Below are 21301 nucleotides of genomic sequence, written 5' to 3'. Positions count from 1 at the left end.
GATGGGTCTCTTCGTAATACCAACAAAGCATCCCTAGCTAGAGAGTTGGAGAGGAATGTTGCCCCAGCAGTCATGCCCTGAGAGGTGGCATCTTTTGCACTATATGTATGTAGTGATATATATGTATATATATATATATATATATATATATATATATATATATATATATATATATATATATATATATATATATATATATATATATATATATATATATATATATATATATATATAGTAATATGTATGTAGTGATATATATATATATATATATATATATATATATATATATATATATATCAATAAAAGTAACTCAATATTTAAACCGAGAAGTCTATCTATCACCCACAATATTTTTCTCTGTATTAGTTACCAAACTCTTTATCACTCCGTCTGTATATGTATTATCTCACGTATTGCTTTCATTCTGAATAAAACTTCTAATGTTTACTTTCATTTTAGGACAGCTTTTACGCACGAACCCTCTGACTAAATAAAAATAAGCAAACTTCAAACCTCACAACCATTTTACTAAAATTTCCCAGGCTAAATTAATCACAAACGTTGATTCGGCGTCAAATAGTACATCAACATAACAAGTTTGAAACATTTCACTTAATTCTAGAACTTCAAAATCAGTGACATCAGAAAATATTTTTCTGTCCATGTTTTCTTTTTTTGTGTTTCTCATGGTAAACGTTCACCCTCACTCAATATATTTATCACACTCTGTCTCTCACTCTCTATAAAAACATATAGCTCACGCTGAGTGTGTGTATATTTGTCTGTGTGAGTGCGTGCATATGTGTAAAGAATTTTATTAAGGCGACGAAGGTATGTAAAAGGTCATTTATCTTAATAGCACACTTTGCTGTTAGTAAATGTTTGTTTTCACAGAGACATGCACGCACCTACCCACCTACGTACGCACACACGCACACACATACATACACACAGACACACACATACATACAGACATACACACACACATACACTCGCTTAGTGCAGGATGGGGGATTAGAAATTAATTTTCTTCTTATTATTATTACTTAAATCGCAGCAATGAACCACCGCGGAATCATTCCATAAAATATGTTCACTGAGAGTACAATATTTAAAAAAAAAACACACCAATACACGCAATAAATACACGCAGAAAGTATCAGATTGTCATGGGATGTGCTAAAACAACAGCTAAATCTACCTTAACTCACATACCTTTTCGTCTGAAAAATATTTTTAAATTATAAACAGAAACAAAGTGCAGATCCAGACTGGCGGTATCTTAAAGTGATGGTAATATTTTCGAAAAAAAGCCGAAATTCTAGGATTTATGAGCAATGTTAATGGAACAAAACTGGAAAACAAAATCTTATTTTTTTAAAATTAAATTTCATTTTTTCTTTTTGAAAATAAAGAGAGTGAGAATTGTAATGGCAATCGTTGAATTCAAAATTTGTTTTGAACCTTCAAGACTTTTCTCACCTTTATTAAATGGATAGTGCAGAAAAGAAAAAAATGGCCAAAGCAAAGACATTTCCTATACAGCGAGTAGTAGAAGAAGAAAAGACACAATTGGCCAGGAGGCAGGGAGATGAATAACATTTTAAAATGTGTTTTTTTCATAAAAAGTTTTCCTTCATCATTTTCAAGTGTGTATTGAAAAAAAAAACTGTTTGGAAAATACAACTTATTTTGGTGTGCTATGCCGAAAGTCCGGCAATATATTCTTTTGGGAAAATTTTTCCAACGTCAGGATACTCAGCTGGTGTGTGTGTGTGTGTTTGTGTGTGTGTGTTTGTGTGTGTGTGTGATTGTATATATATATTATATACTGTTTATCTATCTGTCTATTATGTATATATAAGCGCAGTCGTGGCTGTATGTTAAGAAGCTTGCTTCCCAACCACATGGTTCCGGGAACAGGCCCCCTGCATGTCATCTTGGGTCAGTGTCTTCTATTATACCCTCGGGCGACCAAAGCTTTGTGAGTCGATGTCGTAGACAGAAACAAAAAGAAGCTCTTCTATTTCTTTACTGCCCACAAGGGGCTACACACAGAGGGGACAAACAAGGACAGACAAACGGATTAAGTCGACTATATCGACCCCAATGCGTAACTGGTACTTATTTAATCGACCCCGAAAGGATGAAAGGCAAAGTCGACCTCGGCAGAATTTGAACTCAGAACGTAGCGACAGACGAAATACCGCTAAGCATTTCGCCCGGCGTGCTAACGTTTCTGCCAGCTCGACGCCTTAAGAAAATATGGAACGCTCCACGAATTTGCGTGTCATCCTTGCGCAGGGGCCATGCTAATCTTCTCTGTATCGTTCCAATTTTAGTATATGTACTGCCGAAGCAATATAAACAAAATATACAAAAAGAAGCTTTTCGTATATATATATACATATACGTATGTTCAGGGAAGCCTACTTATTTTGTCGAGGGTTTATACGCCCCATTATTAGACTATTTTCCTTAGTCATTGTACGGTGATCGCTGTAAGCTTTAGGCTTATTTGAATACCATTATTATTATTATTTACAGAATTGTAAAACCCGGCGCCATTTACAAAACCACTTGCAACGAAAGCGCATAGAAAGTTTGTTTACAAAACAACTACGAACTACAGTTCTATATTTAAGAGATGAGAAATTATGTGCATTATTTTCATTATTTACATTCAACGGATATTTGTCCCCATCTTGATTGTTGTGTTAATATTAGACTATTTTCCTTGGTCATTGCACGGTGATCGCGGTAGGCTTATATAAATATCATTAATATTATTCAAAGCATTGTAAAACCCAGCACCGTATGCAAAACCATTCGCCCCGATATATATGTATTGTTATTTCTAAATCTCACAAAAAGTGATATTCAGTAACAGTTCTTTAAAGTAAAGACTATTTGCCAACGTAATGTGCCTGTGCTGCAACATCGTCATTTCCAGGACATCCACATTATGTTGGCAAATATACTTTAATATATGTGTGTGTGTTTGTGTCTGTGTTTATCCACCCCACTGCATCACTTCACAACCGATGTTGGTGTATTTACGTCCCCGTTACCTAGCGGTTCAGTAGAAAAGACAGATAGAATAAGCATCAAGCTTACAAAGAATAAGTCCAGGGTTCGATTTCTTTGACTAAAAGGCCATACTCCAGCACGGCCGTAGTCAAGTGACTGAAACAAAAGAATAAAAGAATATGTATATGGCGAAGGCGCATGGGTCAGTGGTTCGAGCTAAGGGCTCACAATCGGACCGAGCTGTGCGTTGTGTTCTTGAGCAAGACACCTTATTTAATCTTGCTCAAGTTCATTCAGCTGTAGAAATGAGTTGTTATGTCACTGGTACCAAGCTGTATCAGCATTTGCCTTTCCCTTGGATAATATCAGTGGCATGGACAGGGGAGAGTAGTATCCATGGTGACTGCTAATCTTCTACAAACAACCTTGCCCAGACTTGTACCTCAGAGAGTAACTTTCTAAGTGCAATTCCATGGTCATTCATGACCGAAAGGGGTCTTTACCTCCTTGTGTGTGTGTGTGTGTGTGTGTGTGTGTGTGTGTGTGTGTGTGTGTGTGTGTGTGTGTGTGTGTGTGTGTGTGTAATTACCGTTCTTCCAGCTACACATTTATCGTATGACTATCTCGCATATATATCTCTCACCGGCCGCCAAATCGCAATCATAATTATTCCATTTGTGATTACTTCTGTGGTCTAAAAGTACACAGTGCTGATCGCCTCCAGAGTTGTCAGGTCTATCCGTCATCCAGAAATCATACGTAGGTGCTTCTCCATTCTGCCATAGAAAGACGTCTTTGTCAATGTCTCTACACAATCCAAAATGGAAATCCACGTCTGGCCAATTTCCTGAAATAAAAAACGTTAAACATACAGAAAAAGAATCAGCTCGAAAAAACGTATAATTTGATGTATGTTTGACCATTAGAGTATCTTTTTGTTACTCTTGTTATTGTAGTTGTTAAGCCTCAGTTTAGACGTTACCAATCATGACAGTCTGCCTTATTTTTGCCAATATAATGCATTCTGGACTACGTATTTTTTGTTTGGAAATCCTCTGAGCCCCTTGTGGAACATAGGGCCGGTTTTCCGGTTTCCATGGTGTATGTGTTCCCCCTAGCCGGACGGGACGCCAGTCCATCGCAGCTTTTTACCCAAGAAACAGGAAGAAAGAGTGAGAGAAAGTTGTGGCGAAAGAGTACAACAGGGGACGCCACCATCCCCTGCTGGAGCCTCGTGGAGCTTTTGGTGTTTTCGCTCAATAAACACAGACAAGGCCCGGTCTGGGAATCGAAACCGCGATCCTCTGATCGCGAGTCCTGTGCCCTAACCACTGGGCCATTGCGCCTCCCTGGACTATATTACGTGGGTCGAACTACCGCAAATAATCACTGTGTAGATATTTTCACACACTGAGCTGCAACTCACTTAAAACCTACATATAATCCGCTAGTTTGCCCCGTTTTTTGGGGTTTTTTTTTTTGTGGGGATGCTAAAGATTTTGAAATGTGGCAAAATGAAATGCACGCCTCGATTTCCTCTTTAAAACAATACTTATACATGCAAACATACTTAAGTAAATACGTATCTAAGATTTGAAAATTTAATGGACTATCGTATTGAACCGAATTCAGTGTGCCTTAGATTGAAAAAAGTTTGAAAATCGGTATGACTGGCTAAAGCAATACCCACAATGTAGTTTCTATTTTCATAAACACTTTTCCACGCTTCTAATGCAAATAGACCTGTTACGGGTAAAATAAAACTAGCAATCCCAACATTGATGTTTACTGATTTCAGTCATTGAACTGTAATTTTACTGAAACAAAAATTTATTCCTTATCATTATCATAACTAATGTATAGAAAATATGGTAATTTGCAAAATCAAAAGAGAAACATACAGGTGAACAACAAATCCTTTTAGCTATAAACTACAAAATTTACATCCGGGATTCAGATTTTGCCGACAGGATCTTATTTGAACTCAGGTTGGGCTTAGATTTTCCTTCTCTCTAATGTCGATAAAATAACAGGTACTCTACTAGAGTCGATTTAATTGAATTTTGCTCCTCAAATCTTTGAGTAAAAATCGGAAATCTGTATACAGAATGTTCGAGTTAAATTTGGCAGTTTGCATAAAATGAAAGGAAAACACAGATTCCCTTCGAAATATAAAATGTTAAAAACCTTTGTAAAAATATATAAACTAGATTATAGCTAGCAGATAAAATTTTACTCAAAATAACGCCCTCCGCTTCCACCACGGACTGAAAGCAGGCCCAAGATTTGAGATATCCGTTCCTCAATGCGTACTTGGGAATGACTTCGAAGACCTCCCTTGATCTTGATTATCAGTTAGGCCTTGGTGCTGCGGGGGGAGTGGTTGGTGCCTTTCTCAACCACCCCTTAAGCATTGTAATGCGTTGGAATAAAAATTGGGGAAATTAGGACCCCAGAAATTAGGGATGATGAAGTCGTAGATATTCTTCGACAACCACTTTAAATTTTTCAGGATATATAGCAAGGAGACGAATCCTGCTGCCACACATATGGCTTTCCAAGAGAACCCTCTTCAGCCAAGGTATGACACACTCTCCAGCAGTTTGACATTGGCGCGTGAATTGTGTCTTAGGCACTGTTGAAAGTTGTAGCGGGCATCAGGTCACCCTTACTGGAAACACCCAAAGACTATCACATTTTGGGGTAACCCCGTTTTCATGATGTCTATGTAACGCCTTTACGCCTTTACATTACCCACAGAGATTAGATCAGAAGTTATGAAATCGGCATTTTGAGACCGCTCTGAATCATCATGATACGAGCAATTCTTTTCAATTACTAATATGGTTTCCATTCCAATATGTCAGCTGTTAAAGTTTTCGGAACTACAAATTTAATCTTTAAAGTTCTCAAACGCTGTTGACTGCTCACCAATATATCAAACTGTTTTGAAAAGTGAATAGGTAAAAACTCGTGAAATTCAGTCCGAATACCCTGCTTCTATAGACTTGATAATTATTAGGTTATCGAAATAGGCAGAGCCATTTATCTATAGAAGATTTACATGAATAAAAGTAAATTTGTCTAATATATTTTAGTGGAGTACGATTTTTCCATAGTAAATAAATAAGATGATTATATTGAGAGATGGAAATTGAAATAGATTTTCTTTATAAAAAAAATAATAACGCGATTGCATTTACAAATTTGCTTATGTACAGTAAATGTTCTGTGTCAATGAAATTCATCATATTTTAGAATAACAAAGAGTAATAATAGCTTTTTAAAACAGTTTTACTTAGCCTTAAGTCTGTTTCACAAAATTAGTAATTATTTCTCCTAGGACAATCAGCAATGTGTTTCAATAGTATAAAATTACAAATAGTATGAAACATAATCGCATATTTCTTCTTTTTGAAGCTGAATGCTAAGTACATGTTCAGAAATTTAATTTATTAACGTAGTAGTAGTAGTAGTAGTAGTAGTAGTAGTAGTAGTAGTAGTAGTAGTAGAAGCAGCTGCAGCAGTAGTCGTTGTTGCATGGGCTTGTCCTGAACAATGAGATAACTTAATATGAAAGATATCATATTCACGACCCCATCCGTCCTTTAGTTCATCATTATCTAGATGAGGACCTATGTGACATTTTGTGACGGTAGATGTCACTTAAAGATAATCTAACTGTTATTTCTAGCCAGTCGAACAACACTGATGTCTCGAAAAGCATTATATTTGACAATCTTAAAGTACAAGATCACATACTGAAGGGCCAAGGAAAGGAAAGTCCAGTTGCTCATGACTAATGTGGAATATAAATGTTATCAAAAAACAACAACCATTTACTGCTATAATTATATTTCTAATTATTCTTTTTTCTCTGTTTTGATAGTTTCATAGAATATTGAGCTATAATATTAATTGTTATTAAGAGAGGTAGGGAACATCATTAAATAGACTACAAATAATAATGTGTAATATCATTTGTTACTTTCACAGAAACTACGGAAGAAAACTTCACACAGAAACATTAGATTTTTGAAAATAACTCGCAGTGTTTGTTCTGGCAGTCAGTGTAACATACCACAAGTCATCCGCCTCAAATTTTAGGTTTTGTGCAAAAGTGTGTGTATTTTCTTGTCGTAAATCAAATAACCACTGAGTGCAAATCAAAGAAAAGGTAGAAGTAAAACGGAATGTTATTTGCAAAATGGTAGAATATTTAAATTAATAATTTTATTAAACAGTTAGAGTTTATGACATTAGCTGTATCTTGAGTACGTTCGTGTGTATGTTTCTGTGTGCATGTGAGAAGGGGAGAGAGGGAGAGGGGAAGAGGGGGAGAGAGAAGGAGAGGGAGACAGAGGGTGTGAGAGAGGGGAGTGAGAGAGGAGAGAGAGAAGGAAAGAGAGAGGGGTAGAGAGAGAGAAGGAGAGAGAGAAGGAGAGAGAGAGAAGGAGAGAGAGAGAAGGAGAGAGAGAGAAAAGGAGAGAGAGAGAAGGAGAGAGAGAGAAGGAGAGAGAGAGAGAGAAGGAGAGAGAGAGAGAAGGAGAGAGAGAGAGAAGGAGAGAGAGAGAGAAAGAGAGAAAGAGAAGGAGTGAGAGAGAGAAGGAGAGAGAGAGAAGGAGAGAGAAAGAGAGAAGGAGAGAGAGAGAGAGAAGGAGAGAGAGAGAGAAAAGGAGAGAGAGTGAGCGTGTTATGTGTAAGAGTGTGTATAAAATAATAAATTGTTACTCACCCAATATGCTTTGTAGATAATGCATCATTTCTATATTTTTCAGGTGGATAAGTTGTCCTCGATCATTATTGCAAACGTCTGCAGCGTCATTCCATGTTGCCTTCGTTGAACTTATTAGAAAACATAATCTAAATTCTGGTTGGTAAGTATAGCCGGCTGACGTTGGGCATTCAGCTATAAAAAGACAAGGAAAATATGTTTCATGTGTTAGATTTTTTGGAAAAGAAATAACTTATATTAATTTCAGGCTGCCATTAACATTTAACTGATTTAGAAATATCGTTTCTTACCTAGTACACCTCAAATAAAACTGATTCGTAACTGTACACTGGCAGGTAGAATTGATAGACAGTTCCCTTTCAGTTTCGATTTTGCATACATAACAAATCTCTTTCTAGAATTTTCTTTTCGACAGCACTCTGTCCACTTCCCATGCACGTAGTTCTTACGTGTTAAATCTCTTATTCCTCAATGTACAACAGGACATTGTGACCAGTCAATATTCCATCCATTAGGGTTAGAAACGTATACTCATAAACAATTTTATATTCTTATCACCTATTTTGATACTTCTCGCTTCTTAATGAACGTGTATAGAAACAGGATGCTGCATCATTAAAGTGCAAAGAAGCAAACATTCTAACTTACGAAAATCCCGACTGTTGCTCTTATTTCAGACATCTCTAATTTTATGCAACGATTCCTTTGGTTATATATTTTTTTTTTGTCTTTTCCTTTACTCAGTGATTTCTGATAATCATATTTATCAGAGACCCTATTTCTTACCTGACACATGGTTACATGTCTTTACAACTTTGATGCAAGACATATTTTAGTTTTGGTTCTTTTATATGATTTCCAACTATAGCTGATTGACAAAATGCTAGTAAAGTGATACTCATTCACTTCAACCGCCCACTAGCCATCTAGGTTGGGAGATTATTAACTGGATGTTTTGTCGCTGCATTCTATGAGCTAAAGCGTTTTGCACGATTTAAGTAATCTCATCGAAGCACTTCTACTCTTCTAACTTTAATAACAATATCCCCTCAGTCCCTTAGAACCAATTACTTCTATGCAGATAAAATTATTTTTTATTCAACTCTTCTTTTAAATACGCAAGCAAAATACTTTATGCAGCTTGTTAATATAACTCACGAAAAGTTTAACAAACAACAGTGACACTAAACAATTATTCAATCTGTTCGATATAAATTAGACCATACCTTCTTAAGAATAATGGAATTGTTACACGTGAAACGCTTTTGATCAGAAATCAATTCGATATGAGCTGATATTAAGGGGAGCATCAAACACCTGTTAATACCTTGGAGCTGAACTCCACTTTTAATTGGTGGGGGACTTGAGAAGGAATCAGTAGATCATAGGATAAATTATCTTGTAATTTTTTTTTCTGCCTTAAATTACAGAATTCAAATCCGACCCAATTTCACTCTATTCGTTTTTCAATGTATTAGTAACAGATTGCATATCAAAGAAATTCCCGCCGTAAAGAAGTGCATTCAACACAACGTTCAAAAGAGCAGGAAGGATATAAGAATGCAGACACCCATTGTAGATTGAAAGAAACCTGTTATTCTGTACTCTTCAAGAATCCTAAGGAATTTTCTGGAAATTCGAGGAAACTTGTTAACATCAAGCAGCAGGAAAATGTTCCTGGTAATTAAATTAGAAGCTAATAATTTTATACTTTCTTTAAGGGCTGGGTGTTAAAGTACTTGAAAGTCATGGACAGGTGAGATAACTCAAATTTAATCCCATCAAAGAGTGATGGGGATCGATGTTTCACCATATTAGTGGCCTACCGATATCACGTACGCGATCAGGATCGGAGATAAATTATTTGGCATGTTCACGACTTAAATGCATACAGCGTGCACACTATGTGCGGCCATGCATATGCAAGTATAAATTGAAATGTAAAATAGAAGCAGCTCTTGTGTTATAGATTATAATCATTCTGATCCACATGCACTGAATGTATATGTACATAATATGCACGTAATTCGTACGCGATATACATATAAGTCATGGATAGGCGAAATAATTTATCCCCAATCCTAATCGGGCACGTGACGTTGATAAACCACAAAAATGGCGAAACACAGATGTCCATCACTCCTAGATAGGATTAGAGATATGTTATTTCGCCTCTGTTTATGACTTTCAAGTATTTTGACATCCAGTGCTTCGAGAAAGCATTCTCCACCTTTCCTAAATCGCAGTCTACTGGCAAATACACTAGACGCTTAAGTTCAGTATATGTGGTTCATAATGCGCATTGCCAAACTGCTATTTCATATTTCATTAACAACAATAATAATAATGATAATAATGATAATAATAATAATAATAATAATAATAATAATAATAATAATAATAATAATAATAATAATAATACAAATACCTAGGGGTAATTGAAGGGGACAATATCAAGCATTCAGTGATGAGGGAAAGGATCAGAAGAGAATGTTATCGCAGGGTGAGAGCAATACTGAAGACAGAGCTGAACGCGAGAAACAGGATCGAAGCGATCAATGCTCTAGCCATACCAGTCGTGACTTACAGTTTCAATATCGTTAACTGGTCAATTACTGAAATATGTAATGTTGACAGAAAAATACGAAAACTGTTGACAATGCATACAATGCACCACCCTAAGGCAGATATAGAACGTCTTTATCTGCCAAGAAAAGAGGGAGGCCGAGGACTTCTACTGCTGGCATTATCAATGAAGGTAGCCACAAATGGCCTAGACACCTATCTGAAAAACTCTGAGGACTGGATCCTAAAACTTGTCTTAAAACATGAAAGCAAGAAAGCATCTTACTCAGTAACAAAACAGGCAAAGGAATATCTAAGTGAATTCCAATTGCAACAAATTCAAGAATTAGACGAACTAGAAACACCTGCAGAAAAAGCTAAGCGCTTGAAAACCCGTGCTAAAATTGCTGCCTTAGCTATTATGACTGAAAAATGGCATGGAAAACTTCTCATTGGCAAATACCCAAAGAGAGCGAATAATGCAGATATTGACAAAGCCCTTACCCATCAATGGCTAACGGCCTCTGGCTTGAAATCAGAAGCAGAGGGGTTTATCATAGCAGCCCAAGATCAAAGAACTACCAGGCCAACATATTAAAGAACGGCAGCTCCCCATTATGTCGCATATGCCAACAACAAAATGAGACCATCGATCATGTTGTCTCCATGTGCAGTCTGCTTGCGCCTACAGAGTATCTCAACAGGCATGATAGAGCTGCACAATATATTCACTGGGTAATATGCAAAAACCTGGACTTGCCCCATGATAAAAACTGGTGGGAACACAAACCACCCCCAGTACTTGAAAATGATCACATTGCACTCCTCTGGAACTTCACCATTCAAACTGACAGAAAGATAGACGCAAATAGGCCAGACATCATACTGAAAGACTTCAGACAAAAATCATGCCTCCTCATTGATATGACTGTCCCAATTGATATAAACGTATCTGTCAAGACCTACTAAAAACTGAGCAAATATAAAGATCTTGAAATAGAAATTAGCAAAATGTGGAATCTGAAGACGTAAACAATATCTATTGTCGTAGGTGGCCTGGGAATGACAGCGAAACGGGCTGATTACTACCTAGCTCAGATACCAGGAAACCCAAAAATGGCTGAAGTTCAAAAGATAGTGCTCATGGGAACTGCCCATATCCTACGTAAAATACTGTCTATGTGAGCTCAAATTTTAAAGCAAACACATAATTTTCGTATGGTTTCTTAAACATTCACTTGAACAAAACTGTACAAATCCAAATATATGGTACCCTAGGCAAAACACCTACATGAACTTCTAACTTGTTGTCTCTTGAGGTCTCTGGGTGAGACTTGGATCCAACTTGTACAAATGCAAGACAAAAGTCAAACATAAAATAATAATAATAATAATAATAATAATAATAATAATAATAATAATAATAATAATAATAATAATAATAATAATAACAATAATAATAAAAGGCTACAGACAATGAGAAAGTAATCATACTCTGGGGCATGCCAATACACACACATAGAGAAATTAAGGCCAATAGGCCGTTTATAGTCGTGGAGTAGGCCGACGTACCTTGAAATTTTGGATGGAAAAGGACGGGTGTCCAATGTCAGAAAATAAACTAATGAACCAAGTGGGAGTAATTAGGAGGAACGGTTATTTAACTGGAGTAAAAATATCTCGGATTATCGTGAAACTTAGAAGCCCTTTGGATGGGCGACAAAGGATGGTCGGAGTTGAAAACAGCGAGGTAGAATTTGAAAGCAGGGAGAAGAGTAGTCAGGAGAAACAAGGGAATGGTGATGGAGCTGTTACTGTGATACTGTGAAGGGCTGGACATGCAGGGGAATTGAACCAACTAGATAATGAAGTACTTGAAATTCAAAGACGACTCACCGACTTGATGAATGCTCCAGAAGAAAAAAATCCCCATGAATATGAGAAGGGTAGATAGAAGTATGACATATAAAGTAACACAAAAGATAAATACTCCCATACCAAACATCCAGACGGAGGAAATAACACAAAAAAGGAATATTCTCCGAGCTACTACGCTACTTCTTCAGGAAAAATTACGACGTAAGACAACAAAATTGGTGGAGCAAAGGAATAATGGTGGAAACGACGCATTGAAAGGGACATAATGCGGACAAGGCAAGATCTTAGGAAAAACTGAGCAATGGTTAAGAGGAAATTGGGAAAATGGGAAAAAAGACCGACCGAGAAAAATTAGAGAAGACATATAAAATATGGAAGAATGGGTTTGAAGCGGTTATAGGGCAGTTTCAACAGAGGATCATGGCGAAAAACCAGAAGATCACAAGCGTATAAAAATTTAGTCCAAAGACCATTAATTACGCATAAGATACAATGTATATTTAAACGCATATGAGGAATCCACTTATGGGATTCCTTACGCTAGAAAGAACAGCAAGGTTTTAGAACTACAGAATTAGGATTAAAATCCCAAAAGGAACGTAATGAAAAAGAAATCTTTTACCACCTAGATTCCTGGACCAATTGGTTTCTGACTTTAGTTTAGCAAATAAGATAATTTGCTATGTGAAGTCGTTTTCAACATGTACATCTTAGATTAAAATATATAAGTACGAAGCAATCAATTATATGCCTCCCATTTATACATCCTAACTTTTTCAAATCTACTGCGCAGGCGCAGCCCCTCCTTAGTTTTTCATTTCGTTCCTTTCGAGATTTTATGCCCAATTTTGTAGTTCTAGAACCTTGCTGTTCTTTCTAGCGTAAGGAATCCCGTAAGTGGATTCCTCTTATGTGTTTAAATATACCCTGTATCTCATATATATGTATATATATATATATATATATATAAAAATATATATATATATATATATGTGTGTGTGTGTGTGTGTGTGTGTGTGTGTGTGTGTATATATATATATATATATATATATATATATATATACATAACGACAGGGTTTGGGAAGGTCTGAAGTGGACATATATATACATACATGCTAACATATATACATACATACACACACGTCCATACATACATACACATCCATACATACATCTGGCGAGAATGTCTTTCATCATACCTCGATCAGGATTCATCTAAGTCTCAAGAAGAACAATGACAATAACATGTAAATGAAAAGAACGTTAAGAATGAGTGCAAACTAAAGAATAAAAGAGGAGAGAGGTAATGCATAACAGTTCCTGAAATCAACAATTATAAAATGCTTACTTATACAGGATCCCTTCACAGCAACGATTACAGATGGTATCATCAATTGTTTTACAAGCGGCCCTGTCAATGTTAAATTAAATAATACCAAATAACATAGAAAACTATTCTGTATGTTTTATGTGTAGTTGTGTATGTGAGTGGACGTATTACAGCAAGATGTCTCATTCATTATTTTCCTGCGGAAACTTTATATAGTATTTACAAAATGTCGATTGAGTTATACTATCTTTTAGCGACGATCCTTGTTGCCACTTTAATGATAATAAGACATTAGCTGAAGCAACAATTATTTAAGATAGAGAACATCATCGCACAAAAAAATACAGTGACTGTTTTTTAAATAAAATTATGTATAGCGTTTCTTTCATAAATTGCACTTATTTAATTTTTATATAAAGACACCTTATTTCATGGAACCCTAGAATTTTTTCCGCCGAGTTGTTTGAGAGCCCCTGTTTCTGTTGAAATCATTTAATTACGGAGATGTACTTGCATAGCAAGTGACCTGATGTGATATCGTGTGCTGGAACGAAAACAGTTGCAGCGTGGAAGGTGTTTATAAGCCATTTAAATGACACAAAAACCGTCAGATCCACTTCAACATTTAAATTTAATTTGCCAAAATATTTTCGTCGCTTTGAGACCGTGAACAGTTCACTGAGAAATTCTGTGCTGCATTTAATTAATCTATAGAAAAAAACCTGCTTTTTACAAAATATACAGCTAGAAGTTACTTTATATATAAACCTTACACGCACTAAGCTCATACATACACAGAAAAGACACATGCACACAGACGCACTCTCTCTCTCTCTTTCTCTCTCTCTTTCTAACATACATTTTCACAATACGAACCAAAAGATAGACTCTATATGGTAGTAGCAAAATCGCATTCAAATAAACATCCTAATTAATACCTTACAAAAAAAGACAAGTTTGCGTAGGCCTAGATACATTGTAAATTACGTTAAGATGATATTATTAAGCTTGAATGAAAATAACAAAATTATTCTTGAACAATATTCATAGCACAATCCATCGTTGACCTACCAGAAACACACGTAAAATTTATCTCAGATCACAAATATCGTCTTCAATATGAAAATAACAGGGTTTAACATTAAGTGAAATAAAAAGTAATACAGTAATCCTTCGTCTATCGCGGGTGTTACGTTTCAAAACACCACGAGATAAGTGAAAATCCGTGAAGAAGAAACAGTACTGTACTGTATAATTTTTTAAAATTGTTTTTACAATTTGTATACATTTATTTTATTATAAATGCAAAAACACCAACACAGAGGAGTCGATGTAAGCTTAAGTAATAAACCGCGATATGGCGAGGGGTTATTGTAATATGAAAAGAAAACTACTCACGAGCTTCTAGTATGGTGTAAATACTGTTTGGAGGAATTTCGATGAATGATGTGGCACCAGGTAATTGCTTGATTTTACGTAGGATACATACTTTATCGGAAAAGCTGTAAATAATCATACCACATTGGGAATATGTCATACAAAGAGAAAAGCACTCAATTTCTGATAGGATGTTTGACATCTTATTCAATTTGTCAGCTTCTGGAATGCCAGTTACAGAAGGGTGGATACGGGTCCCATAATATTCTTTGCATGCTACATTACTGCCCAAGCACATCTGCAATAAGAGAGTAATTACGTGAAGATCCACTTTTCGAATGACGTGATTAACTGAGAACCAATACATATTTCTGTATTAAATTGTGATAAATAGGACTTCAAACAGTTTATAATTGAAAAGTTAATTACCACGTCTCATACATAAAACACTTCTCTTGTTGCATATATTTCGTTGCGTTTTAGTTTTTTTTTTTTTTTTTTTAAATTTAATCAAAGTGAAAATGCCTCTGCAAAGAAACTGACTTTGAATTTCTGCCAATGCTAGGAAATAATTTGTCATTATATATATATGTGTGTGTGTGTGTGTGTGTGTGTGTGTGTGTGTGTGTGTGTGTGTGTGTGAGGTGTGTGTGTGTGCACGTGCGCGCATACGCCCGTGTTTGTGTGTATGTTTGTGCGTATGTCTGTGTGTGAGTGCGTGTGTTGTGTGTGTATAAAGAAATATACATACAGACAAGTTTATACCTGCAGTAACAATTAAATTTTATGTTGTTCCTTAAACACAAATACACACAAAAATATATAATACATACTCTCACATATGCATATATATATTTGCCTAAAGATCAACAGTAAAACTTCTTGTTTTCAATTATTGAATGCGTGTGCGGTGTGTGTGTGAAATGTCTGTGTGTGTGCGTGTGCATGTGTGAATGCATATATGTTAAATAAAGTGAGACAACAAAGCCAAGACTGTGTGGAATTTATAGGACATTTATAAAGAGGAAGGTAGTTTTACACCTGTTTTTTGGGATATTAGGGATATCCCTTCATCAGAGACGATATGAGAAAGTTAACTACAGGGAAATAGTAGAGTTCGATATAAGGCGTTATTTTCGAAAAAGATGGATATAGGAAGTATAAAGGGAAATAACAGAATAGAAATAAAAATAAAAATATATGTAGGATGTTACAGTTGCAGTTCCATTATTCAAGGAAAGTGCTGTGTAGAATGGGTAGAGATGCTTCTTGTCCATGGTATGTAGATTTCGATAAGAGTTCATATCTTGTTATTACAAGAGGATAGTATGTAAAACTACCTTTCTCTTCATAAATGTCCTATAAATTCCACATGGTCTTGGTTTTGTTGTTTCATTTTATTTAACATATACATGCTCACACGTGACCCGCATTAGGCTCCTCACGTGTACTGTTATCGAATCGAAAGTCTAACTACGGTCCTCCCTTAGCACTTACATAGTCTTACCTGCGATCTTGTGTCTTCTTGATGCCAATACCTCTCATACCTTATATGTGTGTATATGTAATTTTCTTTGAGTTTTATTTCATTTATTCTTAAGACAGTTCAAGCCGATCGCTAACAAAGCGACTAGACCTTTTGAGTTAAGAAACTTCCCGGGTTTGTGATTATCTGCTTGAGTTGATTCGTCGGTATCAGCTCTGCAAAAACATTCCGAGATATTGTCTTGTTAAATGCTTATAGCTCTGAGTTCCATATTTTCAGGTCTCCACAGAAGTATTCATTTATTATTCTAGCATTAGTCAGAGCACCAACGTAAGCAACAATCTCGTGGATACTTGTAGTTTGTATCGTTAGAGACAGGAGAGATAGACAAGCCATTTATATATATTTTCTGTCTGATCGGCAATCTTTCTTCAACTTACAATCATGCATGAAAATTTACCTTGCCTAAACTCCATTCCTGCATCTCGTGAGAATGTTGTAACTATTTCGAACTGTCTATTCATATTCATCATATTAGCAGAACATACCTTTAGGTCATCATCAAAATACGTATGGGTGACATCCATTTTATTCTTTTCTACATATTCTAGCATATAGCGTTGGTATTTAGTTAACCAGGGCTGACAAGGGATTCACTGCATGTGCAAACAACATTACAGATAAACTATGATTCTTAAATGTGCCTGTTGATTGTTTAATTCTGTTTGTAACCATAGGTGTTGGTTTAGTAGTTGCCGGTGATACGTGTATGAACCATGTTTTGGTCACTCGTTCAATGGCATTCAATATAGCAACTGGTACTTTGGAAAGGTGTAATTATATTCTCATCCAGGAGTGAGGCACAGAGTCGAACGCCTTCTTGTAGTCTAGCTAAGTTGTTAAGATATTACAGTGATAGTGCTGAGCTTCCTTAAGAAGAGCTTTGTTGAGAAAGCACAGCCAGAGATTCCTTTTTTTTCCAGCCTGTTCATTAGTTATTACACAATTTTTTCGAAGTGGTCTCGGAAAAATATATTTAGACAACCTCTCTACAGCTTGCACATAACATTCAAGCATACTATGGGCCAATAGTATTTGGCCGCCTGGGTCTCATTGTTCTTGGGAATAAGGGTAGTCCGTGAAACTGCCAATCTGCCATATTTAGCTCAGCGTCTATTGTTTCTTTAAACATATTCACGAGAATTTCTCTGTAGAACGTTAGGTCTTGTACCAGCAGCCTACTCTCAGGTCTCTCCCAGGTGATTTTTCTATTAGGTAGTTTCATAATATATTATCAGATATTATATGCTTTGGGAGAGGGATTTATAAAATACTCTCTCGTTTAAACATACTGTCTCGCTATTATGTTCTTTGTTTACATTCCAGATTTCTCGCCACAGTAAATCTAGGTTTTCCTAGGGAGGACCATTTATTATCTTGATTGTATCACCTTGCGATATATAGCTGGTGGATTTCAAACAAACTTTCTGTTTACCATCTTTCGTTCGTGAAAATTCTGTTATAACGAAGTTGAGGATATTCAGCTTGCCTGTGAGTGTTTCTCGGTGCAATGCCAATACAATGCGGAGAATCTATCATGCCGTCGTAGCTGATAATTCCTGAACTCATTTGTAGCTTTGCCTTTGATGATAGTGTCCAAATACCCTACCATGTTCCTGAGTTAGTTGATTTTTTTTTTTATAAGTGAACTAATCCATTTTGGACCAGTACTATCCCTTGGGTTTGTTTCTTTTCTGCCACCTGTTGGTACACAGTTACTCTCGGTAAAGTAAAGCAGGACATTTATTGTCCAAAAGTCGGGAGTTTGGATTTGAGCTAGTTGTTCTCTCGCAATTTTATCGGTGGCTGATAATATCATGTCGGTGGTTTTTTTTCCCAACTCGTGTCGGTATTGTTTTCTCATGCAGTATCTTATGTATATAAGTCGTGAAGTTCTGCTTCAACTTCGGTGCAAGCTGCGATTTTAGTATTTTATATTCTTCACCTACTTTTGTGAGGTCATATCTGATCCCCACATGTCCGTGCAATGGTGAAGGTTTGTTATTGTTGTTTGTATTGGCCGTATTTCTTCTCGTTCACAGTGACTTCGTGGAATATACTTACTGTGTTGTTAATACCAGTACTATCATTTGTGCGTTTTGGCTGAATGATTTTGTTCGAGAGGGTGCCGTATTTCTTTCCAACATATGTAACTTGCTGGTGTAATAGATTTTTCTGGAAAATTTGAGGATGTTGAGTATTCCTTATTCCAGTATTCTCTGTCTTTTCATGTAGCTTATCGTGGGATCTTCCTTAGCCTTTCTGTATGTATGTATGTATGTATGTATATATGTATGTATGTATGTATGTATGTATGTACTTGACATGTTTTAAGGTGAGGAAAAGTTTTGCACAGCAACCATTCCCACTCTGTAAACTACAAAGCATAATCCAAAAAGAAGAGCAAGTCGACATCATTGGGTCGCAGGTTTTATATCAGAGTGTCCTTCCGCCAGTCTTTGCCCAACCAAAGGCTAACTACCAGACAGCAGAGAAGTATTTAAATTCAGAGTTACTTTCTCCTAGATAGACTGCCTTCGCCACAGCTTGGGTAAACAGAGGAGCTCTATCCATTCCTCATCTATTTATCTAAAAAAAATTAACATAAGAGAAATAAATACAAATTAAAAATTGAGATAAAAACAATAAAATTAAAAATAAGATTGACATACAATATATACAATTTAAAAACACAATATACAATGATGTGGCTATTAAATTTCATAACTGAACGTGTGTAAAATTTGGAAGTGTGTGCCTCTCAGTTGGAGGTCTAAAAATACATGTTAAGAGAGTGCATATGGTGGCACCTGTTTCTCCTGTCAGCCAGTACAGTTGTCTAGTATATAATAAAATGTGTAAAAGCTTGACCGGGCTAAAAGGTCACATAAGGGCATCACATGGCAACAATAATGAATCATTTCAGTAAGTCTTCTTGGCAATGGCTTTTTTTCGTGTAACGATGTTGCAGTTGTGATGTATGTATGTATGTGCTTATAACACAGTTCAGTGATTGAATTTGTTATCAATCATGCTGATAGCTAATTGAATATACAAAGGGAAATTTCCAATTCACAACTATTTTTGCTTAAATCAAAACGTATTATTATGTTGGAAGAATGAGGCGTACCCAATGTTGAATAGAAACATCAACAAGAGTCGAAATCAGATCATTCATGTCTTTATTTCTGCTGATAAACATGTAGAAACAAATGGTGCATGTCATCACATTTTATTTAAAAAAATTAACTTGGTGATTTCACGAAACCCTGAGTTTTCCCACGCATTCCAGAACCCAATAATGTAGTCCATCATTATTTGCTTTCTTGAGTTTATCCAGCCAGCAGCTTATTTCTTAACTGAATGGAAGGAGAAATTTTCATTGGACACTATACTGATCCAACTGATATAGCAAAAACAAGAGTAGCAGTAACAGCAACAGTAACATCAACATCAGCAATAACAATATTCACAACAACTAAGCATATTCGGACTGATAATAACATTACAGTTTTACTTATCACTGCTAAGCGTTCCCCATCTGTACGGTGTGCCACTGCACAGCGCTACCAGCCGCCGAATGGCAACTGGAAACTATAAGAGAATCAGTCTCTTCGATCTGCTCGCAGCGCCGCCTGCCTGGTTTCTGTGACCGAAGAGGAGATAACTACTCCGAAATACCTGCATCTCACGGTCTGGGTAGGTGGTACTGCGAGATGATCTAGGTGTATTCACACCATTTGTCTACAAACGTGATATATTTTCCGTGGCAAAATGCAATGAGTAGCTTGTTCACCGGTTCGAACATGACTCAAACATATTCGGACTGATAACAGCATTACAATTTTACTTATCACTCCCCCTTTGTAATAAACATCAACAGCAACAACCACAACAACAACAACAATAACACTAACAAAAGGAACCACAGCAACAGTGGTAGCAGCAACAGCAGGAGATACAGTAGCTGCAAATAATAGCAGAAGCAGAATCTCTAACAGCAACAGTGGCATCGGTAGCAGTAGCACTAGCATCTACAGGAGAGGTAATAACATAGGAGATAACAAGTTAGAAGTTCATGTAGGTCTTATGCCTAGGGTGTCATATATTTGGTTTTGCACATAATATTGTTCCAGAAAATGTTTAAGAAAACATAAGAAAATTATGAGTTTGTTTTTAAAATTTGAGATTACGTAGACAGTATTTTACGTAAGATATGGGTAGTTCCCATCAGAACTATCTTTTGAATTTCTGCCATTTTGGGGTTTTCTTCTTTCTGCGCTAGGTAGTAATCAGCCCCTTTTGCTACCATTCCTAGGGCACTAATGACATTTATTGATTTAGTCTTAAGGTTCCACATTTTGCCAATTTTTATTTCAAGATCTTTATACTTGCTCAGTTTTTAGTCGGTCTTGACAGATACATTTATGTTGATTGAGACAGTCATATCTATGAGGAGGCATGATAATTGTCTGAAGTCTTTCAGTGTAATGTCTGGCCTATTCGCATCTATCTTTCTGTCAGTTTGAACTGTGACGTTTCAGAGGAGTGAGATGTGATCATTTTCAAGCATTGGAGGTGGTTTGTGTTCCCACCAGTTTTTATAATGGTGCAGGTCCAGGTTTTCGCAAATTACCAAGTGAATATAATGTGTTGCTCTACCATGCTTGTTGAGATACTCTGTAGACGCAAGAAGACTGCACAGGGAGGCAACATGATCAGTGGTTTCATTTTGTTGTTGACATACACGACATGTTGGGCGACTTCCGTTCTTTAATACGTTGGCCTGATAGTTGCTTGTAGGAAGGCATTGATCTTGGGCTGCTATGATAAACCCTTC

General features: G+C 36.3%; 1 protein-coding gene and 1 non-coding gene across 2 annotated transcripts; both read right to left on the bottom strand.

Annotated features, from left to right (window-relative positions):
• Window positions 1–261: 261 nt before the first annotated feature.
• Window positions 262–15462, bottom strand: LOC149137805 (C-type lectin BfL-2-like). Its single transcript, XM_089360113.1, has 3 exons — window positions 14937–15462; window positions 7766–7939; window positions 262–3877 (listed from the first exon to the last, which is right to left on the bottom strand). The coding sequence occupies exons 1-3, from the start codon at window positions 15280–15282 to the stop codon at window positions 3639–3641; spliced, it is 759 nt and encodes a 252-aa protein (XP_089216239.1). The 5' UTR covers window positions 15283–15462; the 3' UTR covers window positions 262–3638.
• LOC128250080 (U6 spliceosomal RNA) lies at window positions 2260–2365 on the bottom strand. Its single transcript, XR_008266204.2, has one exon. It is a non-coding gene; the product is annotated as a U6 spliceosomal RNA (small nuclear RNA).
• Window positions 15463–21301: the final 5839 nt, after the last annotated feature.

Source organism: Octopus bimaculoides, chromosome 1 (genome assembly GCF_046866305.1).
Source record: "Octopus bimaculoides isolate indiv1 chromosome 1, ASM4686630v1, whole genome shotgun sequence".
Classification (NCBI taxonomy): Eukaryota; Metazoa; Mollusca; class Cephalopoda; order Octopoda; family Octopodidae; genus Octopus; species Octopus bimaculoides.
This window is presented reverse-complemented; position numbering and strand designations above follow the sequence as displayed.

Coding starts and splice junctions, on each gene's coding strand:
- LOC149137805 (XM_089360113.1), bottom strand. CDS start 15,282: ATGTATTGGTTCTCAGTTAATCACGTCATTCGAAAAGTGGATCTTCAC. Junction 7,940..14,936: donor TTACACCATACTAGAAGCTC/GTGAGTAGTTTT, acceptor GTCTTTTTATAG/CTGAATGCCCAACGTCAGCC. Junction 3,878..7,765: donor TTATCTACAAAGCATATTGG/GTGAGTAACAAT, acceptor TTTTTATTTCAG/GAAATTGGCCAGACGTGGAT.